Source organism: Panthera onca, chromosome D2, assembly GCF_046562875.1.
Source record: "Panthera onca isolate mPanOnc1 chromosome D2, mPanOnc1 haplotype 2, whole genome shotgun sequence".
In the NCBI taxonomy this organism is placed as follows: Eukaryota; Metazoa; Chordata; class Mammalia; order Carnivora; family Felidae; genus Panthera; species Panthera onca.
The window spans coordinates 77,347,646-77,375,020 of record NC_138349.1 but is presented as its reverse complement, the minus strand read 5'-3'; the positions used below and the strand labels follow the sequence as shown (position 1 = coordinate 77,375,020).

Genomic DNA, 27,375 nt, shown 5'->3' with positions numbered 1-27,375 from the left:
ATCATAAGCTGGTATCTACAAAGATAAGTAAAAATATACTATACTATATTATATTAATTATACATATACATTAATTATATATAATATATATAAGCTGGTATCTACAAATATAAGTAAAAAGATAATATACTACATATGTAATATATAAGTAAAAATATAAAAATATACTTTCCTAGATGCTGAGGCAAAAGAAAAATGATTTTTCCTTTTAAAAATAGACTTGAATTTCAAAGCTGACATGCTTCAGTGCTGTTTAAAAATCAGAAGAGGTTATTCCAGGTAGAAACAAACCTAGCTGAACTGAGAAATGGTTTACTCCTCTGTAAGCCTATTTTAAAAGCTTTGCAATAAAGAACAGAATTAAAAAAAAAAAACTTTATATAGTTTAATACAGTAATTTCAAACTTTTGTAACCAAAAATGAACTCAAAAAAGTTAAAACACATATAATACACTTGGACCTTTTGTAAAGTAAGTTTTTATTCTACCATCAAACACAAATCACTAAAGTTTGTCCTCCCTAGTTACTGGTATACTATTAACATTTAAAACAAATTTAGAATTGATGCACAAACCAATTAAATTGTGTGTAATACTAAATTTTTAAAAATTACAAGGCTAATGAAAATGCATCACATCATAATTCATTTTCTGTAGAACTAGGTGTTATTTTTCAACGCTCTTACTCATCTAAACTGGAACAATGATTAAAAACAATAGCAGTAACACATAGAACAGTAATGGCAAGAGAAAATTTTCAGTTTCAGTCCTGGAAATGGTGTACTTTTCTTAAACTATACACTGCAGTAATTATAGCACCATAAATAAATAAATGAACAAACAAGAAAACCACAAGAAACCAGAATTTGGCCATCCATCCTCTGGCTTAATTTTAAACTTTAATGAATTGGTTAAGAATTGAAAGTAGTGAAGAAATCAGTCATAGCAAGTTATAGCATGGAAAAAAAATTTAAATTGCCAAATATGCTACAAAGAAAAATGTCTTCATTAGGGGACAGAATAAGAATTCCAATATTCAGAAGAAAATTATTAGCTGCTTGCAAAGCTCTGACTGACTAAAGCCCTATCACCCTAATTTTATTTCTTAAAGTATAGAAGAGTGCCATGAAATTTTACTTGCCATAAAGAAGCTTGGAACATAGTCAACATGGTTAGCGGCATTTGAAAATGACATGAAGATTAATGACAAATAGCCATGCATAAAGCAATTCATTAAAATGGTAACAATAACAGCTCTGAAAATGTACGAAAACACACAAATGCTAAAAGAAAGATTCTGTTTTAAACCACAGACATAAGCATGAGGTTCAATGACACACATCATCTTGAGGTTGGATTTTTTTTTTTAAGTTCTTTAAGACATCACAGGACTGCTGGATAAAGCAGGAAGTCAAACTTCAGGAAATCACAAGTAAAACACATTGGCTTACTTTAGCAAAAAGAAGATATCCAATACCTATGAAAGAAACCATTCATTAAAATACCGTTAAGTATACATAAATTAAGTACTTGCCCCTTCTGATTTCTCCACTGTGTTAGCCAGCATCTCCTGTAGGGCCCGGACAGAGAGAGACTGTTCCAGCACAAAAGTGCAGATGGAGAGGTCTGGGGGAACATTCTGTGTGGAAAGAGGGAGAGAAGCCATTGTCATCATCTTCATTGTCATTGTCGTCACCATCATCAAGCAGTCGGACCCAATTTACTTTATTAAACTTCAGTTTCTTTCATAAAAAAAAAAAGATTACTTATAAATTCTCTATTATCAGCTCCTCAATCACTGAAATACATTATCTAATCTGCTCACACTTAATCCACATTTTAATTTATGGATAACAACAGCCACGGTGTACCGAGTGCCTACTCACTTAGGCACTGCACTCAGAGCTTTATCAGAAACCTGTGTGGTCATCCATGGTAAGGATGATTACTATTGTTATGTGGATAAAAAAACAGAGAAGTTAGGTTACTTTTCCAAAGTCACAATTACCAAGTTTTTCAAGGCAGTATTAAAAATCCTGATTTCTTGGACTTCCAAGCATTCTTCTAACCTACCGAGCAGTCAGCTGATAAAAAACACAAACCACAGAATAATACTTGCTTCAAACTATCCAAGTTAATAAATATAAAACTGAATTGGTACAAAATAGCCATTTACACAGGCTTCTCTTCATCCAGAAAAAAGACAGTTACTTTGTTTTACTCAAGTTGGATATATATTTGGCCTCTAACTAGAGATGTGGCAATTTGACTTCTGCTCTGTCTTGGAGTGGGGTGGGGAGTGTGTATTTTCCCTTTCTCTTTCCTTCCCTTAAAACTTCCACTCCAATCAATAACTCCATAAATTGTGAAAATCCCCAAAGCTTAACTATCAAGGTGGTGAAGAAAACAGGGTAAGAACTGACTGGCGAGTTAGAGACAACTATCCCAATCACAGCAAGTATATTATCGTTCATGAATGCTTTTTGCTTTAGATAAGCAGGATCTAGTGGGCAATCCAACCGGGTCTGGGAAGAGGCTCAAAGGAGGATTTTCCTAACAGAAGACCATTATGAATACATTAAACAGTACATGCAAGTGACACAATGTCTTCTTCACAAAACGAACATTAGGAAGACAATTCTAACTTGATGTAATGAATCAAAATTACAATTTTTCACGTCTAAATATTTATTAAATTGAATCACTACCATTAAAATGATTCTTATCATCAGAGAATGATACTTGATGGTTTCAAGGAAAATGGAGAACCAGGGTTCCAGAATTAAAATTCTTTTGTGGATGAAATGAACATATAATCTTGGTCACTAAGGTTACTCATACCCCACAAACCTTCCTGGCACCCATGTATATATATATGTATGTATGTATGTATGTATGTATGTATCTTTCCTTCCTTCCTCCCTAAATCTTTTTTTAATGTTAATCTATTTTCGAGAGAGAGAGAGAGGCAGAGAGAGAGAAAGAGAAACATAGGATCCAAAGTGGGGTCTGCACTCACAGCAGAGAGCCCAATTCAAACACATGAACCGTGAGATCATGACCTGAGCCAAAGTTGGACACTAAACCAACTGAGCCACCCAGGCCTCCCTGTTACTTATCTTCTTTTAAGATTATTTATTCATTTTTGAGAGAGAGAAAGAAAGACACAGTAGGGGAGGGGTAGAGAGAGAGGGAGAGAAAGAGAATCCCAAGCAGGCTCCACACCGTTTGCCTAGAGCCTGACATGGGGCTCAATCCCATGAACTGTGAGATCATGGCCTGAGCCGAAATCAAGAGTCAGATGCTTAACTGACTGAGTCACCCACATACCCCTGTTCTTTATTTTTTCTTTGTTTAATATGAAATTTATTGTCAAATTGGTTTCCATACAACACCCAGTGCTCATCCCAACTGTTCTTTATTTTTTCAATGAAATTCCCTTCGTTGGATTCCTCTATTCTCCTATTCAGGGCTTCTGATGCCCCCAAATTTCCTTCCATTCCTTCTCAGACTACCTCAAGTGGTCATCAAAGCAAACACCCAGATCTGGGCATAGCTACTGCTTTCACAGTCTGCAGTCAGCTGGACAAGGGCTCCCTTTCCAAAATGCCCAGATGAAAGACTAGAGGCTAGGCAAGAACTTCTCTTTTACTATGACATTAGGAAGAATTCTTTTAAATTTAACTTTCTCGGGTCTAACTATATTAACTGCAATTTATCGGACCAAGACAAGGGCCGATGGGGAAAAAATCTGTTACTCAAAGCATTTATTCCATTCTTATCCATTTAATTGTGAGAGTTTGGAAGCTATACCAACAGGGCGGATAGACTGCCATGTTATTAAATGGTGTGCTAGTAAACCAATTTCTCAGGGGGAAAAATGCCTTGATGGGTAGCATTTGCCCATTTCTGTGACATAAATACTCTAATAATTGCTGATCTCGGAGTCAAAGCTTATAAATCAGCTCATAAAATTCCTAAATATGTAACACATAGCTCTCAGGAATCTACAAGAACTGTTCCCAATGTACCATTGGACTGATTTCAGACCCACATCCATTAGTTGCTTTAGAATGACTATATTAAAACAGTTAAGAGCTTGGATTCTATACACAGTCACCTAAGCAATAATCCTGGCCTCACTACTTACTAGCTGCTAACTTTTCTAATCTTTGGTTTCCTTCCCTGGAAAATGGTTTAGGAATTACAACAACTACACCATCCGCATGGAGTTCCTGTGAAAGACAAGTAAGTAAAAAGGCGTATCACAATGTCAAGAGCTCAAAATAAGGGAGCTATGGTCATTAGTTTTGTATACTGTCCTTTCTCTCTGTGGCACTCAGGAGTACCACTCACGTCTTAAAGCTGACTCTTGGATGGAGTCTGCTCTGGAGAAACAGTGTTTGAAATCACAAATCAGGGGTGCCTGCGTGGCTCCATCGGTTAAGTGTCTGACTTCATCTCATGTCATGATCTCATAGTGTGAGTTCAAGCCCTGCATCCGGTTCTGCACAGAGAATCCCTACTTGGGATTCTCTCTCTCTCCCTCCCTATCTCTCTCTCTCTCTCTCTCTCTCTCTCTCTCTCTCTCTCTCTCTCTCCCTCCTTGCCCCACTCGTGCTCTCTCTCTCAAAATAAATACACTTAAAAAAATCATTAATTATGCACCTGTTCATAATATCCAAAATGTTCTAGTATTTTCAGGAAAAGGTAGTTTCTGGTAACATTCAAAAGTTTATACACTGGATGTATTTATTAAACTGTTTCATGCTTCATTTGATCAAAATGTTAAAAGAATGGATCACTACAACAGCTTGCATTTATTTTAAAGACCCTTGAAAATGGAATGACATGGAAAGACATGAATTTGGAATGTGTTAACCTTGCCACACTAATTTCATCTGGCCACAGCATGACATGCCTGTTACACATGTTCTTCTAGACAGTAGGAATTAGCAGGAGTAAAGGAACAGACAATCCACAAAAGTAATTCTCTCTCAGACTCAACCCACTTTCTTCTGACACATCTTTCTCTTCTCCCTCTCTCTCTCTCTCTCTCTCTTTGCCCCTCTCCTCCTCAAAATACACACAGATGTAATAGAAAAGCTGAGAAGAAAATATTGTTTACCCCTTTCACAAAAATGTGAAACGATACAAATCAAAGCTCTGTAGTATCATGTTTGTTTCGTTCTGAGGAAAAATCATCTGGTTATTTTACGCAACAGAATCATTACTATAACTTGTTATCTTTTATTTTTATTTTTTAAAGTTTATTTTGAGACAGAGAAAGAGAGTGTGAGTGGAAGAGAGGCAGAGAGGGAGGGAGAGAGAGAATCCCACACAGGCTCTGCATTGTCATCGCAGAGGCTGATGTGGGGCTCGAACCCACAAGCCGTGAGATCATGACCTGCTTAACTGGCTGCTTAACTGACTGAGCCACCCAGGTGCCCAACTTGTGAACCACTAAGGGGCGCCTGGGTGGCTCAGTCAGTTAAGCATCTGACTTCAGCTTAGGTCATGATCTCCCGGTTTGTGAGTTTGAGCCCCGCGTCGGGCTCTGTGCTGACAGCTCAGAGCCTGGAGCCTGCTTCTGTTTCTGTGTCTTCCCTTCTCTCTCTGCCCCTCCCCCGCTTGTGCTCTATCTCTCAGTGTCCCTCAAAAATAAATAAATGTAAAAAGAAAATTTAAGTGAACCACCAAAAGTATTCCTTAATGTAGATGAATGTTTCTTCAAATAACCTTGAATGTTTTATAATAGCTAAACCATAACATAGTATTTATGTTAAGCCTTTGTTCCCACTTCCCAAAAAGAAAGTTGAGTCAGTGAAAAATAAAGGGTCTTGTTCTTTAGTTACCAACCAACTAAATGGCCGGATATCAAAGTGACTCCTAACAGCAGGCACAAGAAATAAAGTATTACGTTCTAGAAACCTCAGGCGTGAGAGTCTCAACCCACAAACATCTGCAAGCTATCATCTTGTCCTCCATCTCTTATGTTTTAAAGTCCTGTTACCAAGAAATCTGAGTTTTCAAACTGCAATATGAGAAAACTTCACAGGGGACCTGGGTGGCTCAGTGGGTTGAGCATCCAGCTTCAGCTCGGGTCATGATCTCGTGGTTCCTGAGCTGGAGCCCCGCGTCGGGCTCGCTGCTGTCAGCACAGAGCCCACTTTGGATCCTCTGCCCCCACCTCTGCCCCTCCCCGACTTGCGTTCTCCCCAAAGTAAGTAAATATTTTAAAACAAGGGACTCTGCTGTCCTTACAATGAGTGTGCTCGTAAATCGTGGAAACCACCCTTATGCTGTATGCCTTCCATTATAAGGACTTCAAAAGAGACCACATCAGAATGTAACACTAAGAAGGACAGCACAGCATGTACGTCTGTCTACCTCTTACACATTACACACACATTTCTTTCCCATGCGAAATTAACTCAAAGTGCTTCTGTCTGAATGTCTACCTGGGCTGCCCAGAACAGTACCCCAAGCGGGCAGGCGAAAGGTCAGCAATACTCTTCACGTAGAGACAACCCCAATTCGATGAGGACATGTGTACGTTCACAAGAATAACAAACCTTAAGCTAGCAGCATGGTTGCGTATCTTTTCTTCTTTTTAAAATACAAATTGGTCACTGTTCTCCTCTGCCTAACAGCTACCTGGCCTTAAGGGAAGAAAATTCTCCAGAATAACCACATACGGCATCTGGCTTTGTTGGCACTGGAGAGTCTGTGTGAAATCAATTAGGTTTCCAACTGAGGTGCCCATCAAACCATTTGGCTTCCACAGATATATCTGCCTAACCCACTTAAAAAACCTATTGAAACATGCCATTACCTTAACTGAACTGCAACCAGTTATTTGGGACTACGTAAGTCACAGCTCATCTCTTATCGCTGTATAAAAACTGCATAGCAACTAACCACTCCATTTTTTTAAAAAAAAATTTAAGGTTTTATTATTTATTTTTGAAAGAGACAGAGTGTGAGCAGGGGAGCGGCAGAGAGAGGGAGACACGGAATCTGAAGCAGGCTCCAGGCTCTGAACTGTCAGCACAGAGCCTGATGCAGGCGTGGAACTCGCCAGCCGTGAGATGGTGACCTGAGCCAAGGTCGAACGCTTTAAATGACTGAGCCACCCAGGAGCCCCTTAATCACTCCACTTTAGCATCCTCATACCCCTGCTCATGCTTTTCCTCCTTTAGCCTAAAATATCCATTTCCAGGTCTCCACCTATGAAAACTATTTCATGTTTTTGAATCACACATAAATAGAATTACATATGAAAACATTTTCCTTATTGAAAATTCAAACAATACTAAAAAACTGAAAGCTCTCTCTTCCCAAATTTAATCATACTCATTCTCCCTTATCCTTCCTCCCAGGTGTCAGCGCATGGATGATGACCTTTTGGCTGTGCCCCTTTCCAGGTCTTTTGTTGTGCACTTACACATATGCTCACACAGAAGCGTACAGAATGGCTTTTCCCATTAACGGGCTCCCTTTGTCCAAATTACGTATTTTAAATTACTAATATGTCTTAGAGATCGCTGTCTATGAGCCTATCCATATAGGCTCCTCCAAGACTGCTAGAGAATCTACATGTATCATATTCCTTCCGAAGACTGGTTCAAGTTCTCTGCCACGTAACATGGTCACTCAACTTGGACCCTCACCCCCCCCAGCCACCGCTTGACCAGCCTGATGTGCTAGCTTACAACACACAGTGTTCACTGTTCAATGAGTTGACCTCAACCTCTGATTCCAAGTGTTTCTGCCTACAGGGATGTAGGTAGTTATAGCCCAAATGACAGATCTCCACTTTTGCTTCTGTTTTAGTACTCCTGACACAAAGACAGGTTGCTTCTTCACCTTTATGCAGTGACTTGCAAGTGTGCTCCACATAACCTGTGGGGTAACTCAGATATCACAAAATGTATTTTGAAAATCAATGAGATGTTAGCTCATGGCAGTTCGACAGCATAAGAAAAAGAGCAAGACACTGTATCAGAGGACATGGCGCTCAGACCCAGGGCGTAGCTAGCCAAGGGACCGTAGGTAAATCAGTCTGAGCTCTCCCATCTGTGTAAGTGGCAAAATGCTTTTCATATTTCAGAGAATTGTTCTGAGGTTCAAATAAGAAGATCAGCGCATTATAAACCGAAAAATGCCAATAAAATATCATTTTTATCTGCCTAATTTAAGAAAAACCTAAATCAGATAGAAAGCTCAGAATCGCAGAGATGTAAATTAAGAGAAGAACCAACGTTCTATCAAGAAATGTGAAGACAGTATATTTTAGAGTGGAGCAGATGGTCTGAAGTTGAGACAGATTTGTTTTTGCTCAGCTACCCATCTGCTGAGTGGCCTTTGGCAAGGGACTGTAACCACGGAGGGTCAACTTCTCCATGAACTATGGAGGTACCAAAATGTATCTTCTCCAAAAAATAAAGTTGTTTTTTTTTTTTAAGCTGCCAAGTAGAAACAGGAAACAGACAAAATTTCACCTACCAGATGGGGAATAATATTCTTTAAAATGTTTACATATTCCACCATTCCAATAAAATTATGGTGTTGTATCCCATTGACTTACATGAAATACTGTAAAAGGGATTATCAAGCAGGATATAAGAAAAATCCTCGTTCACTTTTTCCTCTTTATATGTCTTCAAAACTCCAATCATAACACTTCACTATATCCCCAGCCTGCCAATGTGGTTATTACAAGACTTTCACACCTTTCTATGAGAGTTCACAGGTCTGGGTAGTTTTTCTTGTCATATTCTTTTTCCCTTCATCCCACTTTGCACCAAAGATTAACATGCAATTGCCTTAGAGAAAGAAACATTTATCCTATGTAAACTAATTTTCAGCTTTGTAATAGACAAGGCTAAATGCGATCCTAACAGATAAAACTGATTATGTCTGGGTTTCCCGGGGTCTAAAGGCTTTGAATCTCTTCAGAAAAACTCAAGCCATTGCACTTGGCGTTCTTGACAACATGGGTCCAGGTGGAGAAGGATCTTTTAGGAGGTTTAAATGACTGGTAATTAGTGTAAATCACCACTACAAAGAGCCATAGCTCTACCAATTCAGCAGTTTATCATGAAAATCCCGAGTGACTTCATAGGGTTTCATATGATTTGCTTGGGTGTTCATTTCACCCACTGGCACGTATCTTTTTATGCAATGTCCTTTAAACACAATATTAAGTAGGTACGCCAATCTGTCTTATTTGTACAACTACTTTAACGCTCAGATGACTCAAAGGCGCCAGTGCAAATACAGAGGTCCACTAGTTTGACACTCCATCACACATCACCCTCTCCCATTCTAATAACACCCAGGAATATGATCTCAGGTCGAATCTGCTCTCACCTCTTGAGTGGGAGCCACAGTTGGGCAGAACACAAGTACATGATATTTTGAAAGCAAAACACTCAAAAAGAAACCAAAAGAGAGATTTCCGCTATGAACTAAGACTCACTATGAAGGTATCTTAAAAACCATACATGCTGTTAAGGGTTCACTGGATATAGCCCCCTACTTCTAAACACTGCTAAGTCAAACACCTATCAGTCACAATCTTTATCAAAGCCTAACTCTCCAGACTCTAGGTGTTGGCCCACTATGTTATTCGAATTTAAAGCATATAATTTCTAGTCCTATAAATACATGACGATGTTCCAGGAAGGTGGGCTCCAATTTGAGAAATCCATTAAAAAACTCTAGGGTCCCCACTCAATTCAGAGTTTACAGCTGGAATAAATACGTAAGTAAATGGATGAATACACAAGGCCAAGAAGAAAGTCACCGTAAATTATTTTGGAGCAAAGTTTCACTCTGCAGCAAAGAGATATTCTTAAGGATTAGCAAAATACATATATGTTCATCACATATGTAGAAAGCATGTGGCAGTGTCACGATAGCAAGCATACACTGATAACTAAAACAAAAACAATGTGTGGCCCAAGCATCTGTCCTCTGTAAGGACGAGCAGCTGTGCCACATCACAGAAGGGAGCTCATCTGATTTGGAGCAGATGTCACGTACCCTACGTTGTCTGTGCAAGTGACCCTTTCCAGGAAGACCCAACAGCCCTTCTAGTCTGACTCCATACATTCCTGAGTGAGGCTGCCAGCATGCACAATAGTCCCAAGCTCTTCAGAGACTCCTGGCTAACCCTGAGTAGTGCGCGCACAAAGAGACACAAAGGACCCAGCAGAAAGTAAATCTGAAGCAGGGTTCAAATGGCCTGAACTTCGCACGCACTTCTCCACCCACACACAAGTCCACGTGCTGAGGACAGAAACCTTACTGTTCAAAGCATGCATGTGCAACCATTGCCCTAACTCTATGCTACACACGAACAGGGCAACCTACAGGAATCCAGGCTGAAATAAAAATAAGAATGAAGAGAAAAATTTGAGCACTGACATCAGTGTTAAAACACCACAGAGGAGACATATTACCCAGATTTAGTCCAGGCAAGTTCCTAAAAAAAGAAAAGCCAAACGCAGAAAAGTAACACAACCTTGAAATGGGGCAATCAGAATGTGTTCTTCTGGGGCACCTGGGTGGCTCAGTCGTTTAAGCATCTGATTCTTGGTTTCCACTCAGATCATGATCTCACGGGTTGTGGGATCCAATCCCACATTGGGCGCACAATTCCAATGGCATTTTTCACAGAAAGAGAGCAAACAATCGTAAAATTTGTATGGAACCACAAAAGACCCCCAAAAGCCAAAGCAATCTGGAGAAAGAATAACAAAGCTGGAGGCATCGTGCTTCCTGATTTCAAACTAGATGACAAAGGTACAGTAATCAAAGCAGGACAGGATTGGCATTAAAAAAAAAAAAGGCACGTAGATCAATAGAATGGAACAGAGACCCAGAAATAGGCCTATGCATATATAGTCAATTAATTTACAGCAACGGAGCCAAGAATATACAATGGGTAAACAATAAGCTATATAGGGAAAATCAGATGGCCACATGTAAAAGAATGTAACTGGACCACCCTCTTGCACCACACACCAAAACTAACTCAAAACGTATTAAATCCATGAAGGCAAGACCTGAGACCAGAATACTCCTAGAAGAAAACCTGACATCAGTCTTGGTAATGAGATTTTGGATTTGACACCAGAAGCAAAGGCAACAAAAGTAAAAATAAATGGGGCTACATCAAACTAAAATACTTCTACACATCAAAGGAAACCATCAACAAAATGAAAAGACAAAACATTTATCTGATAAGGGATTTATACCCAAAATGTATGAAGAACGCATACAACTCAACAGCAAACAAACAATCCAATTTAAAAATGGACGAGGGCACCTGGGTGGCTCAGTCGGTAAAGCGCCGACTCCAGCTCAGGTCACGATCTTGCGGTTGACAAGTTCGAGCCCCGCGTCGGGCTCTGTGCTGACAGCTCAGGGCCTGGAGCCTGCTTCGGATGCTGTGTCCCCCTCTCTCTCTCTGCCCCTCCCCCGTTCGTGCTCTGTCTCTGTCTCAAAAATAAATATAAACATTGAAAAAAAATTTTTTAACAAAAATGGGCAAGAGGACTTGAATACTTTTCCAAAGAACACATTCAAATGGCCAAAAGGTACATAAAGAGGTGTTCTACATCACTGTCAGGAAAATGCAAATAAAAACCATAATGAGATATCACCTCACACCTGATAGAATGGTGATTATGAAGAAGACAGGAAATAACAAATATTGGCAACATTGTGGAGAAAAGGGAATACGTTTACATGTGATGGAAACGTAAATTGGTGCAGCCACTATGAAAAAGAGTATGGAGATTTCTCAAAAAATTAAAAATAGAAATCCCCTACAATCCAGCAACTCCACTGCTGGGTGTATACGCAACAGAAATGAAGACAGGATCTGCACTCCCATATTCATTGCAGCATTTATCAAGATATTTAAGATATGGGGACAATCTAAGTATCGATGAATGGATGGATAAAGAAGATGTGGGGCATACACAATGGAGCATTATTCAGCCGTAAGAAAGAAGGAAATGCTGCCATTTGCAACAACACGATTGTTGCAACAACAGGATTGAACCTGAGGCCTTATGCTAAGTGAGCTAAGTCAAACGAAGACAAATACGGCGTATCACTTATATGTCGAATCTAAAAAAGCCAAACTCAGAGACCAGAATGGTGCTTACCACGGACAAGGGGGTGGGGAAAAGATAACACACTGATCAACGAGTACAAACTTCCAGTTTAAGATGAATAAATTCTGAGGCTCCAATCTACAGCACAGTGATTACAGTTAATAATGCTGCATTATATACTTGGAAGTTGCTAAGAGAGACGATCTTAAATGTTCTCACCGCAAAAACGTAAGGGTAATTATGTGATGTGATGCAGGTGTTACGTAATGCTATGGTGGCAATCTTTTTGCAATATATAAGTGTATCAAATCAACATCCTGTACACCTTAAATTTACACAACAGTGTTATGTCAATTATACCTCAATAAAGGTGGAAAAAGACATAAGCTTATATAAAGAAACAGTTATAAAACTGTATAATTGGATTTACGACACTCATATATGATTTTAAAATAGTACAAAAAGAATGGAGCTATGTGAAACAAAGTTTCTTTATTTTACTGGAATTAAATTAGTATTAACCTTAAGTATATTGGGCTCAGTCGGTTAAGTGTCCAACTCTTGGTTTCCACTCAGGTCATGATCTCATGGTTTGTGGGTTTGAGCCCCACATTGGGCTCTGCAGTGACAGCTTGGAGCCTGCTTGAAATATTCTCTCTCTCTCTCTCTCTCTCTCTCTCTCTCTCTCTCTCCCTCCCTCCCTCCCTCCCTCCCTCCCTCTCCCCTTCTGCCCCTTCCCCACTTGCTCCTGCACTCTCACTCTCTATCAAAAATAATTTTGATAAAATATTTTTTTTAAGGGAAGGAAATCCTGTGGTTTGTGACAACATCAGTGAACCTGGCATTATGTCACGTGAAATCAGTTGGATTCAGACCAATTCTGCATGATTTCATTTATGGGTAAAATCTCTAATCGTCAAACCCACAGAAGCATGTAGCGCAATGACTGTGGCTGGGGGCTAGGGAAAAGGGGGAAATGGGGAGGTGTTGGTCAAGGGGCACCACATTTCAGTTTTGCATGATGAATAATTCTGCCGATCTAACGTACAGCACAGTAACTGCTGCTAACAATACTGTATTGCCTGTTTGAAATTTGCTGAGAGTTCATCTCAAGGGTTCACACCACATAAAAAACAATTTTAACTGTGAGAGGTGAGAGACGTGTTAAACGGCTTGACTGTGGTAATTATTTCACAATGTGTGTGTGTATGTGTGTGTGCATATATGTGAGATATATATGTGTATATAGATATATATTTTTATACGTATATATTTTATACCTTAAATATATACACTTTTTTAATTTGTCAATTACAACCTCAATAAAACTAGGGGGTAAATCCCACTGCCTAGTAAACTACATCCAAGCTCCCTGCCTGGTGTCCATATTCTAGATCCAACCTAAGTTTCCAGCCTATATTTAATGCTTACTACGATTGGGCTACATTGGATAACTCTCTACTCTTCATAAACCTATTTCCTATTCCCATCTTTGTCCTTTGTCCAATTTCTACTCATCCTTCAATGCCAAGCTCAAGTAGTACATCCGTGCAGCATCTCCTTCTGACTCAAACCGCCTTGTATGATGCATATTTGTACGCAACACATCTTTTCTCACTATTTAGTAACCTAGAGACTTCCTTACCCTCCACTATGCTTTACTTGTGATATATCTTGTTGAAAAGTCTGAATAGTACTGTCTGTGCTCCATGGGCAAGGCCCATTAAAGAAAAACAATTCTGTGATACACATACCATCTCATTGCAAATGTACCACTGAAAAAATATTTGTAATTAAGCCCTAGAAATATTTTTAAATTGTATTACTTTTAAATTTTTAACTAAAGATTTTTAAATAAGGTAGATGTGATCTTTCCAAGGTAAATATGTTAAAACAATGCAAAATCTAACATTTCTGTGAAGCCTTAAAAATTCTAATTCATGCTGATTTTAAGAATAATGTTTTTAAGATTGAAGAACACTTAAAAAATCAAAATTTTCTGCACAGAATTTAATTACGTTATTTCAGGACCCTTTCTTGCAGGAAATTAGATGGATTCACACACACCTACTCCATTCATAGGTAGGTTACTAACCTGAAAAATTTGTCGGACCTTTACAGAAGTAAATTCTTTGGTGATAAAATTACACACTTGTAAATCTTTTATTTGGCAAATAACATAATAAAATTGAACGAATGATGACACGTTTCATCCTAGTAAAAAGATTTAATGATAAAAACGTCCACTAAAATAACCATCCATCTATTTTCTACAAGCTAATCCCAGTTTATATTAATTTCACCCCCATTAACCACACTTTATGTTTATACCCATAATTGCTTAAAGAATGAATGATCTAGTTAAGTTTTCGGTGCCTGCTGAAATACATCTTCGTTAGACTGATCTCATTTCCTGCAGAGCACCAGGCCATAACCGCCCGTGAAAAGTAAGCACATAATTTATCAGGACTTGAGGAAAGTCTCCGTCTCTGTTGAAGAAAACATTCTCATCTTTAAGCGTGAAACTACTCAAACCTTTCCAGTCTATGATATGCCTGAAACACTAACCAACTTAAACAGCTCACATTGAATTGATGCATGCTCAATGGACTAACAATTCAATTATCACAGAATGCTCAAATTCAAATTGGGAATCTGAGCACCCGCAAAGCTAGCACTCCTTTTTACATATATAACTTTAGCCATGAACACATTTCAAAAAACAGTGTAAAAACTCAGCTCCTTAAACGAAGATTTATTTTTCAAGGATGCCTGTTTGAACATATTTTTGCCTTTGAAAATTCATGCTGAAATATGAAATACATTTTTGCCTTCTCAATTTGATTTTTAAATTTGGTTTTTCCTATTAAATTATTCATTATCATCTTTCAAAAGAACCAAACTTTTTTAAAAAGTTCAGGAGGAGAGAGGGAGAGAATCTTAAGCAGACTTCACACTCAGCACAGAGCCAGATGCAGGGTTCGATCCCACTACCTCAGGATCATGACCTGAGCTGAAGTCAGGAGTTGGATGCTCAACCAACCGAGCCACCCAGACACCTCTCAAAAGAACTTCTGAAAATTGTGTTATAAGTGGAATATCGGGATCTCATAAAAATCAACAATATGAAGCCATTGAAGGAAGAAAAATGAATTAAAACGCGATGGTGTAAAACACCTAATTTCTGTAACCTCAAGCAAGAGCATTTCATCAAGTTGGAAACTGGAGTAGAGATTACTGGTCTCCAGACCTCTCTCACTGTATACCCTGTATGACTTCCCTAATGTTGCTTAACCAATTACTACGAATTCAGTAGCAACACAAACTTATCCTCTTCCAGCTATAGAGGTCAGAAGCCTGAAATCTGTTTCATTAGGCTAACATCAAGATCCGAGCAACGGTGGGGGTGCCTGGGTGGCTCAGTCAGTTAAGCATCTGACTTCAGCTCAGGTCATGATCTCACAGTTCATGATTTCGAGCCCTGCATCAGGCTCTGTACTGACAGCTCTGAGCCTGGAGCCTGCTTCAGATTCTGCCTCTCTCTCTCCCTCCACCCTTTCCTTGCTAGTGCTCTTTCTCTCTCTCAAAACTAAACATTAAAACAAACAAACAAACAAACAAACAAACATATGAGCAACGTTGTATTCCTGGCACCGAAGGGAGGGTTCCCTACCTTTTTCGGGGGCTACACATCACCTGTATTCCTTGACTTCACCTTCAAAGCATATCCTTCCAATACCAATCTTCATTCACCACAACCTCTTCTCCCATTCCGTAGTCAAATCTCTCTGACCCTCCCTCTTAGAAGGATACTTCTAATTCCAATCAGAACTTACCCAACTAATCCAGGACAATCTCCTCATGTCAAGATGCTCAGTTTAGCCACATCTGTAAAATCCCCTTTGCCATATAATGCCTTTACAGGTTACAGGGATAAGGACCCAGGTACCTGTGGCATCAATGGAGCCTACCACAAACTCCATAAGCAAATATTTTGAACATAAATTACAAAACAGAACGTATTAAAATACTGTTTTCATCATACATCTGAACTCCAGTACTAATATACATTATAAAATATTACAAATCAAGCTAAAACATTTTCTATAACTTACTTTACTTGAACAGAACAAATTTTGCTCAGGTTATCAATGTAATACGGCTGAATATGGCTCATGGTTTTTTAAATCATGGGTTAAAAATTTGTAATACAATACTATGAAAGGCTGGTTTCAAGTGAAGTTTAATCTCAAAAGTAATTTGTTTAAAGGCTTTTAAAGCTGAAAAAGAGGGGTGCCTGGGAGGCTCAGTCAGTTGAAGTTTGTCTGACTTTGGCTCAGGTCATGAACTTGCAGTCTGTGGGTTCAGGACCCGTTTTGGGCTCTGTGCTGACAGCTCGGAGCCTGGAGCCTGCTTCAGATTCTCTCTCTCCCTTTCTCTCTGCCCCTCTCTCACTTGCGTGTGCTCTCTCTCTCGCTCTCTCTCTCTCAAAAATAAACATTAAAAAAATCTTTAACTAAATAAATAGTTCAGTTCTGAAAAGTCTCACTGTGATGACTATATACTCTGACTAGTTTATATGGCTCAAGGAACAAGTAAACCATAGGGTAAGATTTGTAATTAAAATAAATGTTCTGATAGACTTGAGTGTTTTTGACCGTTTTCTTATCAGATCTAACTACTGTTGTTTTACCTCATAATACAGCTAGCTGGCAAAGAGTTTGTGGAAGCTAAAGAGTTTGTGGAAGTGAAAATACCAACTCTTACTTTCATCTTTTTATTTGTGCCTACATTGCGAGGATAGTTTTCAATTTGTATTCTACAGAATATCGAAATGACAACTGTTCACTTTTTGAGCTAATTTAGATAGAACTAGAATATTTAATAGTAATTATAGTAAATAATCATCATGGCTAACACTCAGCTGCCCCCTACTCTGTGCCTGTTGCTGCTGTAAGCATCTGACATTTATTTATTTTATTAATGATGTCAGGAATAGAATTTAGTGATTCATCACATAGAATACCCAGTGCTCATCCCAACAAGTGCCCTTCTGAATGCCCATCCCCCAGTTCGCCCATGCCCCACCCACCTTCCCTGTATTTAAGGAGTCTCTTATGGTTTGTCTCCCTGTTTTTTTCTTTAATTTTTTTAACATTTATTTTTGAGAGAGACAGAGAGAGACAGAGCATGAGCGGGGGAGGGGAAGAAAGACAGGGAGACACAGAATCCGAAGCAGGCTCCAGGCTCTGAGCTGTCTGCACAGAGCCCAATGCAGGGCTCGAACTCACAAGCAGTGAGATCACGACCTGAGCCAAAGTTGGACATTAGCCGACTGAGTCACCCAGGCATCCCTCCCTCTCTGTTTTTATCTTATTTTTGCTTCCCTAGATTTATTAAGCCAATTCATCTAGGAACTCGTATAAGATAGGTAACTACTAAACTGATACTGTGTTATGATTCACTCAAATCAAACAAATCCTAACTGTGGAACTCTTGTTCATCTTCAGGATTAATCTTGCAAGACTTTCAAACTGTGCCATGTTTGTTGATAAAATCTGGTTTCTTTCTTACTTGTTTTTGAATAAAAATAATACAAAAACATGTTCTATTATCTTCCCACACCCACTGAATTGCCTGTACCTCCCAGAGGCAACATTTTAGAGTGGAGACCACTACCAGAGATAGTAGTAAAAGTCTATTATTCTACAGACCACAATAAGGGACAAATAATACTGAGCAGGCAGTACAGCTGACGGAAGGCTCATACTTCAACGTAACTATTAATAGTACAAATATAACTTGCAAATATATCTATTTATATTACATTATACATATATTATTTTACAAATATTATATATTACATATAATATATAATGCGGTATTACACTGTATATAGTACTGGGATCAGGAGTTCTCAGAATGTGTATAAATATCAGAAGGAACAAAGCAGACTCTAGGTTTAGTTAAAGCACGCAATATTTCAGGAGCCATCAAATTTGACAGAATGCTCCCAGATGGAAAACAGGAACAAAGGACAAATGAGCTTAATAAATAAGGTAGATGACAAAGTTCCATAAGTAAATAAACCAATAAATATACACAGAAACTAAAATCATATTGAACATATTCATGACTGCAATTTCAGAATTTCTGTGGAAGTTCTACCTCTGTTCCATATGACCTTGTCACCATTACACTATGAAAATCTAGACCAGCATTCCACATTGCTTTTCCACTGAAGAACACAAGATACATTCACTGTTGAGTTGACCATTTAGTTCCTGCTAAAGACAATTCATTGTGTTGTAGTTAGAATTGGATTAGAATTCTAGCTCTTCAACTCAGCTACCGTGGGACCTTGGGTAAATCACCAAAACCCTCTGAACTTCGGATGCTTCCTCACGATGTAAACACTAAGTGAAAGAATACAGAACTCCCGATATACCAAGTGATGCAAAAAGTAATAATAATGTTACTAGTCTAAAGCTTAAATAATTTTTTTATTATTTATTTTTGGAGACACAGTGAGACACAACATGAGCAGGGGAGGGGGCAGAGAAAGAGGGAGACACAGAATCTGAAGCAGGTTCCGGGCTCTGAGCTGTCAGCACAGAGCCTAACATGGGGCTCAAACTCACTAACTGTGAGATCATGACCTGAACCGAAGTCAAACGCTTAACTGAGCCACCCAGGCACCCCTATTTTAAAGCTTTTAAGGTAGAAAAGAAAACACTGGCTGGATTCAAGTACAGTAGACAAATGGTATCTTATCATAAGGAAAAAACTATAGAGAAATTAAACTCAACATGGCTCCCAAAGGATTGCTCTTTTCTTAGGTTCAAGTTAATGAAAGTGTTGGGCTAAAACCGTATATCTCAAAGAAGTCAAAATTATCTCTCCACTCATTAAATGATATATTTTTATTGTAATGAATCATCATATTAAGGCATGATGGATACAGAGGAAACAATGTGTTAGAACTCAGAAGGCCCACATTTTAGTCTTGATAGATGTAAACACATGACCAGAAAATTAGTAAAATGGCTTTTAATCCTATCCGCTACTATAGGTGATTATAACTGACTACTCCATAGCCCAGTCTTATAAATATTTTAAGTTTCTTGCCTCGGTTTAATTGTGAGTCATTAGTGTCTTCATCCACACACTTCCTCCTCCATTTATGAGGGCAGCATTAGTAAAATAGTCAAGAAAATTTTTTATTTATTGCTAACATTTCCTCTATGGCCAAAGTCTGCAGACTAGGCTCCCACCATTATCTTCTAGGCCCTCATAGTTTTACTGAATAAGTAGCATATCCTCAAAAGAACATATGTAAAGAAATACGTTTTAAATAAAATAAACACCCAACCCATGAATCCATCAGGTAGGTTCAAATACGCATTATGAGTGGGGCGCCTGGGTGGCTCAGTTGGTTAAGCGGCTGACTCTGGTTTTGGCTCAGGTCATGATCTCATGGTTTCGTGAGTTTGAGCCTTGTGTGGGGCTCTGCTCTGGCAGCACTGAACCTGCTTGGGATTCTCTCTCTCCTTCTCTCCCCCCCCCCGCCCACTCACGCTGTCTCTGTCTCTCTGAAATAAAAAAACTAAAAAACAAAATACACATTATGAGTGATTTTAGAGGTCCCTGTGTACCTTTACCCAATAGCATTCCCTTGCTTTTTTAAATAAGATTATCACAAATTTCTGTAACCTACACAATATATTGTTTAAATTTGGTTGCTGGCATTTGCCCTTTAAATAATTAAAAACATGGATTATATATTCTTTCATAATTTTTTTGGTGGTGCAATAGTACATTTTTGAGATCCATCCATGTTGATTGATGGCAATACATGTTGTTCATCCATTTTTTATTGCTCTAACCTGCTTATAACTATAGCTCAATTTGTTTACTCTGATGCTATTTCCAATTATTTTCATATTAACAATACTACAACAGATATTCTTATATGTGCTTCCTTGTGCTCACACATTTTCCTGAAGTATGTACCTAAGAGTGAAATAAATTACAGTGTTCCTACATATTCGAGTTTACTAGTTACAGTTTTCCCGTATACATTCCTGCCAGCAGTGGGCGAAAATTCCTGCCACTCCAAATTCTTGCCCACAACGATACTGCCAATCTGTAAAATGGTAATTTACTGTGCTTTTAATTTTCAGGTCCCGAGTTACTAATACGGCTGATAACGTGTTCGTAGTATCATGGTTCATCTGTACTTCCTGTTCTATGAAACCCCTATTCCTGTGCATCTTTTTTGTTTTCTTTTTTTTTTTAATTTTTTTTTTAACGTTTATTTATTTTTGAGACAGAGAGAGACAGAGCATGAACGGGGGAGGGGCAGAGACAGGGGGAGACACAGAATCGGAAGCAGGCTCCAGGCTCTGAGCCATCAGCCCAGAGCCCGACGTGGGGCTCGAACTCACAGACCGTGAGATTGTGACCTGAGCTGAAGTCGGACGCTTAACCGACTGAGCCACCCAGGCGCCCCTTTTGTTTTCTATTAGGGTATTTGTCATTCTCATATTGATTAGCAGCAGTACTCAATGTATTCTGGACACTTCTAGGTCTTAAATTTTACGTTTTGGCACGCAGCAAACCAAATAGTAAAATTGGGTTTTCCTTTAGTGGTCTGTTCCCCACACATAGAAATGGAAGAAGCCCTAAGATGATAGCCAAATGACCTTGGGGATGCACAGAACGATCTAATAATAAATAGCCTTGGAATCAGAAAGCCCAAGTGACAGAACACATACGCAGCAGAGGGGAGATTTCCTCTTTCCCTAACAGCAATTTACATCTGTGTGGTCCTTTACGTATTGTCAACGTACTTTAGGTACTTTATGTGATGCTCAAAACAAATGTGATGGATGAGGAAAATGAACGATCACTGGCATTTTACACCTAAGAAAATAAGTTGATGAAGGGATGTGCCCAAAATGCAAAGAGGGTGGAGGCAAGTCCAAGTCTCCTGACCTCCAGTCCACCATGCCTTCCTCAACATCGTATTATCTTCCCCGTAAGGAATGAACGCTGCCAAAGCAGGAGAGAGGGCATGTTTTGAAAGTGCGACTCATCCATGTAATGTACTTGTAGCTACTTCTTATAAAGGGATTATATTGTACTCAGAACTGTATTGTAAAGTGAGGTCCACTATAGGTACAGAGATAGAACGGGCACAATCTATATCCCTCCCACACCACTAACACTCTACTAAGTCAAGATTTTCCCTACACACAGATCTCTTACCCCTCGCGTAAGATTTACACACACACAGAAAAAATGGCCATGGGGTATGAATATCTAGCTGGATAAAAGATACGTGGAGTCGGCTTCGGGAGTCTATATTCTCAAGCAATATGTCAGTCATATAAAGTAGAGCACACACCAAATGTATCCGAATCATCCCTGAGGCAGCTTTAAAAACTGGACAAAACCTCTACACTCCCTATGACTGCAAATACTATCCTAATTTATATGTCTGGTGGGAAGAAGCAAGGATTAGGTACATACATGTATTTGATACCATGAATGCATAAAGTTTTCAGGTCACATAAACACAAGTTTTCTTCTAAAAATAAAATTTAGGGGCACCTGGATGGCTCAGTCGGTTGAGTGTTCGAGTCTTGATTTGGGCTCAAGTCATGATCTCATGATTTGTGAGATCGAGCCCTGAACTGGACACCGTGCTGACAGAATAGAACCTGCCTGGGATTCTCCCTCCCTCCCTCTCTGCTCCTTCCCCACTCACGTTGTCTCTGTCTCTCTCAAAATAAATAAAAGAAACTTAATAAAAATAAAAAATAAAAATAAAATTTAAAAGGACAACCGCAGAGCCATTTTCAAATGACTACACAATATTTTTAACTACTAAATAATTAAACTCTCGGGAACTTTAATATAGTGATACTCATATCAGTCAGAGGTAGGAAGGAGACTGTCACTGTATCTTCTAAATTCTGTACCAGGCAATTATACTGCCTATTCAAAGAAAAAAATATAATACAAAACTCTCCCATCTCATATCAAAATTAATTCCATAAAGATTAGAAACATAAGAAACTAAGAAAATTCTAGAAGAAAATACCAACCTCATTACTAAGAAATCAGTACTGTTTAAAAATACGAGGGAAAAATCCTAAATAAGAACATTTCTAATTGTAACAAGGAAGCTCTGATCTTAGCAAAGAGGGCTACTTAACTTTTTGAGCACATACCAACTACTTGGAAAGTTCTGGAATTATGAAGATTACAAATTGTTTCCCATGGTGACTGGGAATATCTTTTCTACCATCCATATTAAATAGAGTTCCTGCAATAGCTTTACCACAACATTTTGTCTTGAATTCTTTAACAAACAGTATGCTATAAACAATATGTATATCTCTTTTGAGAGGACAAGAAACTACAAATTCTAAATATCTGCAGGCTTGAGTTTTACAGAGATAAGAAGTATGTATTCAATGGTGGAAGCTCTCAGCTATATATAAGGTAGAGAAAAGCAGAGGTCTTTTCTTCAGGCTCCAAGTAGAATTTTAATTGAGATTATAGGGGGTTTTTTTTAATCCGTTAATTATTTGATTCTATTTATTGGTGTTAAAGGCATGTAAGGCAATCAACTGGTCAGTACAAAGTTGGCATATGTTTAAATCAAAGCCATATGACACAACATCCACATTTCCTGTAACACTTACAGCATACCCCCTCCCTTCCCCTTGGGGAACAGAGTCCTTATCAATTCAATTCCAAAAACATTTAATGAGTACTTTTCCATTAAATTCGCTTCAATTATTATAAGACAATTGCAAAGACTCAGTTACACCTAGGACTGACAGGCAGAAAACTCAACAGACCTCATGGATGGCATGATGCCCTGTCAGCACCGAGGGAGCTAGGCTGGGACTCTCCAGAAAGTTTAGAAGTATTTTTAAAAAAAATGGAAAAGTCAACATATAGCCCTGCTGGCATCAATTAATTCCCTACCATCAGTATAACCATCCCATGACAAATTATAGGAGCATTACCAGGAAAATTAGGATAGAAGTGTTTTGCCTAAGTCGGCATCCAAGACCTCTGTTTTGTGAGTTGTTAGCAACCCATGACAGTCAGCAAACATATATGACCGCTGAAAAGTTTGTAGCAGAACAGAGCTCTGTTCAGTACTTCAGCAACAAGGGCAATGTTTCATCCTCTCCCATCCTTAGAACTAAGAGATCAGATAAAGGCCAAAATTACATATACTTATATGTCAAATGGGATGCAAAACAAGGCACAACTTACCCCCCTCCAGGCAGCCATGTTTAACAGACTAAGGGAATACAGAATATGAGAGGGCTGTAATAGTAATCAAAGGGGAAAATATTAACAAAATCAACCAGAGTCCCAACCAGGCAGAGAACCCTTAACGACTCTGTTTGTTTTCACTTAAACCCCCTTGCCCAAAACAAACACCGAGGTGCTTTCTCAAATTTCCACTGTTTGTCCGTGAATTACTGAAATATTGGGTTCCGTCAACAGTCTTCAGTAAGTCCCTAGGGTATATAGCTCTTACCTGTGTTACAGCCAAGGCTCCACGAAGTACTTAACGTCAAGTGACTTGTTCAGATCCAAACAGAAAGTGAAGTGAAAAACCTGGCCTGCAATCTGGGTCTCCCGAAATCAAGAGAATCCCCTTTCTCCCCTCCACCATGGAGATGTGAATGCCGCCTGAGTCAACCATATTCTTCAACTTGAGAAATAAAAATAATAGGCAGCATCTCTGCAAAGGAAATTATTTTCCAGACATTGTTCCGGGTTAAATCTCTGGTCTGTGCTTTCCATCCTAGCTATTTTCCAACACATTATGGATTTGTCAGCAGCCCCAGGATCCACAGCCTTGGCGTAATTAAAACCCATTAGTTTGGTTCACAGGATAATGGCACCACATGTGCTGTGAAAACATATTCTCCTAAAAGCCCCTAGGAGGACATTAAACATTCACAACCCACAATAAAAACTTAGCAGAACATGTCAAAGAGTAAAACTTTTTATTAGCAGATGGCGTAACTCACCACTCAGGGATACTATACTTAGATCCAGCCAGTACTGTTTATGACTGAACTAATGGAAGTGTGAAAAGTATCACGGGTCCCTCAGAAAATCTCTTCTGGCCCAGAATTCCACCACACCAAAGTGTCATCGCAGGGCTGAGAATTTTCCACTGCATTTCTGAAGGACGCTGCATGCTCAAAGACCCCAGCCTAATGACCTTATTTTGTACCACTCCTTCTCTTTATTATGAACCCTCTGTGGCTCAAATCTTACACTTTTCTTCTTCCATACTCAAATTTGGGCAAGTTTCATCATCCCCCTTCTCTCTAGCAGAAGGTCACCTTCTAGGAGCCACATTAGGATAAAACCACTCTGATCAATGGGAATTCTCAGTTCCAGCAGCAGAATAAAGAGGGGGAAACAGAAAAGGCGATAGCATTTTAAGAATTTAAGCTAAGACTAATCCTGAGTTTAGAGCAAAATCTATGTAGATCTATGCAAATAAAAAAAAAACCCTCTAAGAATTGTACTTTAAGCAGTCATAATCTTAACCAGGAAAAATACCTCTAAGTGCATTCATATAAACGTTGAACAGTTTAACAATCAGAGTTTTACCTATGGTACAAAAACAAGAGAATAGTGAATGTCACAAAATGACTTTTTTCTTATATATATATAAAAATTAGCCTCATTCACCCTGTTACGTTGCTGCAGTGGCACTGGCCTCTCGGGCTGATGGAAACCCCAAAGTAAACACAAAGGAACTAATGATGTCACGGTTAAGAATTTCGATTCCTTAAGAAGAAAACAAAACCAAGAACAACACTAGGTCTCCCAGTTACACAGTATTATTTGAGAGCCTAGGTCAACCATTATTACTCCTTTTTTTTTCTTTTTGATCACAGACCTCACTGTTAATCTGATGGAAAAAAGCACATAGTCATAACTGAGGACACAACTTCAAAGGAGTGTGAATCCTCTATGATATCTTTGAACCATTAGGTCACTGTAAGAAACCATGAGCTCCTGAGATCAGGATTCTCCTCTTCATCCTTCTATGCCAGCACCCAGCACTAAGCCTGTGTCCAGAGGGTAGCAGAGGTGATAAGGGAACGTGTGTCCAAGGTCAAGGGATGGATGAATGATTACCACAAAGAATAATCTGATTGGTTAAGGAAATGATACAGCTTGCTCCTGAAGAAATGAATGACTTAAATGTATTAGTAGCATCATTGTAATATATAAAAAAAATATATAAAGAAAAAGCTCGGCCTTTTCAAAGGAAGCAATTACTAAATTTATACTTGAGTGGTCCCAATAGCTTCTGAATACTCTTTTCACACTGAAATTCTCACCATAAGTTCCAGAATATTTTTTTATTTATTTTTTGTTTTAGCTTTATTTTTTATTTTTTAAAATTTACATCCAAATTAGTTAGCATATAGTGCAACAATGATTTCAGGAGTAGATGCCTTAGTGCCCCTTACCCATTTAGCTCATTCCCCCTCCCACAACCCCTCCAGTAACTCTCTGTTTGTTCTCCATATTTATGAGTCTCTTCTGTTTTGTCCCCCTCCCTGTTTTTATATTATTTTTGTTTCCCTTCCCTTATGTTCATCTGTTTTGTATCTTAAAGTCCTCATATGAGTTTAGTCATATGATTTTTGTCTTTCTCTGACTGACGAATTTCACTTAGCATAATACCCTCCAGTTCCATCCATGTAGTTGCAAATGGCAACATTTCATTCTTTTTGACTGCCGAGTAATACTCCATTGTATATATATACCACATCTTCTTTATCCATTCATCCATCGATGGACATTTGGGCTCTTTCCATACTTTGCCTATTGTTGACAGTGCTTCTATAAACATGGGGTTGCACGTGTCCCTTCGAAACAGCACACCTGTATCCCTTGGATAAATGCCTAGTAGCGCAACTGCTGGGTTGTAGGGTAGTTGTATTTTTAGTTTTTTGAGGACCCTCCATACTGTTTTCCAGAGTGGCTGTCCCAGCTTGCATTCCCACCAACAATGCAAAAGAGATCCTCTTTCTCCGCATCCTCGCCAGCATCTGTTGTTGCCTGAGTTGTTAATGTGAGCCATTCTGACCAGTGTCAGGTGGTATCTCATTGTGGTTTTGATTTGTATTTCCCTGATGATGAGGGATGTTGAGCATTTCTTCATGTGTCGGTTGGCCATCTGGATGTCTTCCTTAGAGAAGTGTCTATTCATGTCTTTTGCCCATTTCTTCACCGGATTGTTTTTTTGGGTGTTGAGTTTGATAAGTTCTTGATAGATTTTGGATACTAACCCTTTATCTGATATGCTGTTTGCAAATATCTTCTCCCATTCTGTTGGTTGCCTTTTAGTTTTGCTGATTGTTTCCTTCACTGTGCAGAAGCTTTTTATTTTGATGAGGTCCCAGTAGTTCATTTTTGCTCTTGTTTCCCTTGCCTCCAGAGACGTGTCGAGTAAGAAGTTGCTGCGGCCAAGGTCAAGGAGGTTTTTGCCTGCTTTCTCCTCAAGGATTTTGATGGCTTCCTGTCTCACATTGAGGTCTTTCATCCATTTTGAGTTTATTTTTGTGTCTGGTGTAAGAAAGTGGTCCAGGTTCATTCTTCTGCATGTCGCTGTCCAGTTTTCCAGCACCACTTGCTGAAGAGACTGTCTTTATTCCATTGGATATTCTTTCCTGCTTTGTCAAAGATTAGTTGGCCATATGTTTGTGGGTCCATTTCTGGGTTCGCTATTCTGCCCCATTGATCTGAGTGTCTGTTCTTGTGCCAGTACCATACTGTCTTGATGATTACAGCTTTGTAGTATAGCTTGCAGTCTGGGATTGTGATGCCTCCTGCTTTGGTTTTCTTTTTCAAGACCACTTTGGCTATTTGGGGTCTTTTCTGGTTCCACACAAATTTTAGGATTGTTTGTTCTAGCTCTGTGAAGAATGCTGGTGTTATTTTGATCAGAGTACTTTTTTAAAACTAAAAACTAGCTTCAAAACTGAGGTTATTGGAATTTAAAGGTACTACATTGCTCTCAACTTCTTCGGAACCAAGCCATCACTTTATACTCCCCAGGGACTCGATTCTACTGAAAATACTTTTAAACTGTTTGAAATAGTTATTCCTCCAGGGTTTTACCAGTGCACTGAAGTCTTTAAGCCAAACAGCCACCTTAACCTTACTTT

General features: G+C 38.9%; 1 protein-coding gene across 4 annotated transcripts in view; it reads right to left on the bottom strand.

Annotated features, from left to right (window-relative positions):
• The window catches only part of RYR2 (ryanodine receptor 2), a 755,762-nt gene that overhangs the window by 487,907 nt on the left and 240,480 nt on the right, over positions 1-27,375 (bottom strand). For all 4 annotated transcript variants that reach the window (XM_081790553.1, XM_081790554.1, XM_081790555.1 and 1 more), the window contains exon 3: positions 1,530-1,638. In XM_081790553.1, the coding sequence (XP_081646679.1) occupies positions 1,530-1,638 (109 nt within the window). The remainder of the gene's footprint in view (positions 1-1,529; positions 1,639-27,375) is intronic.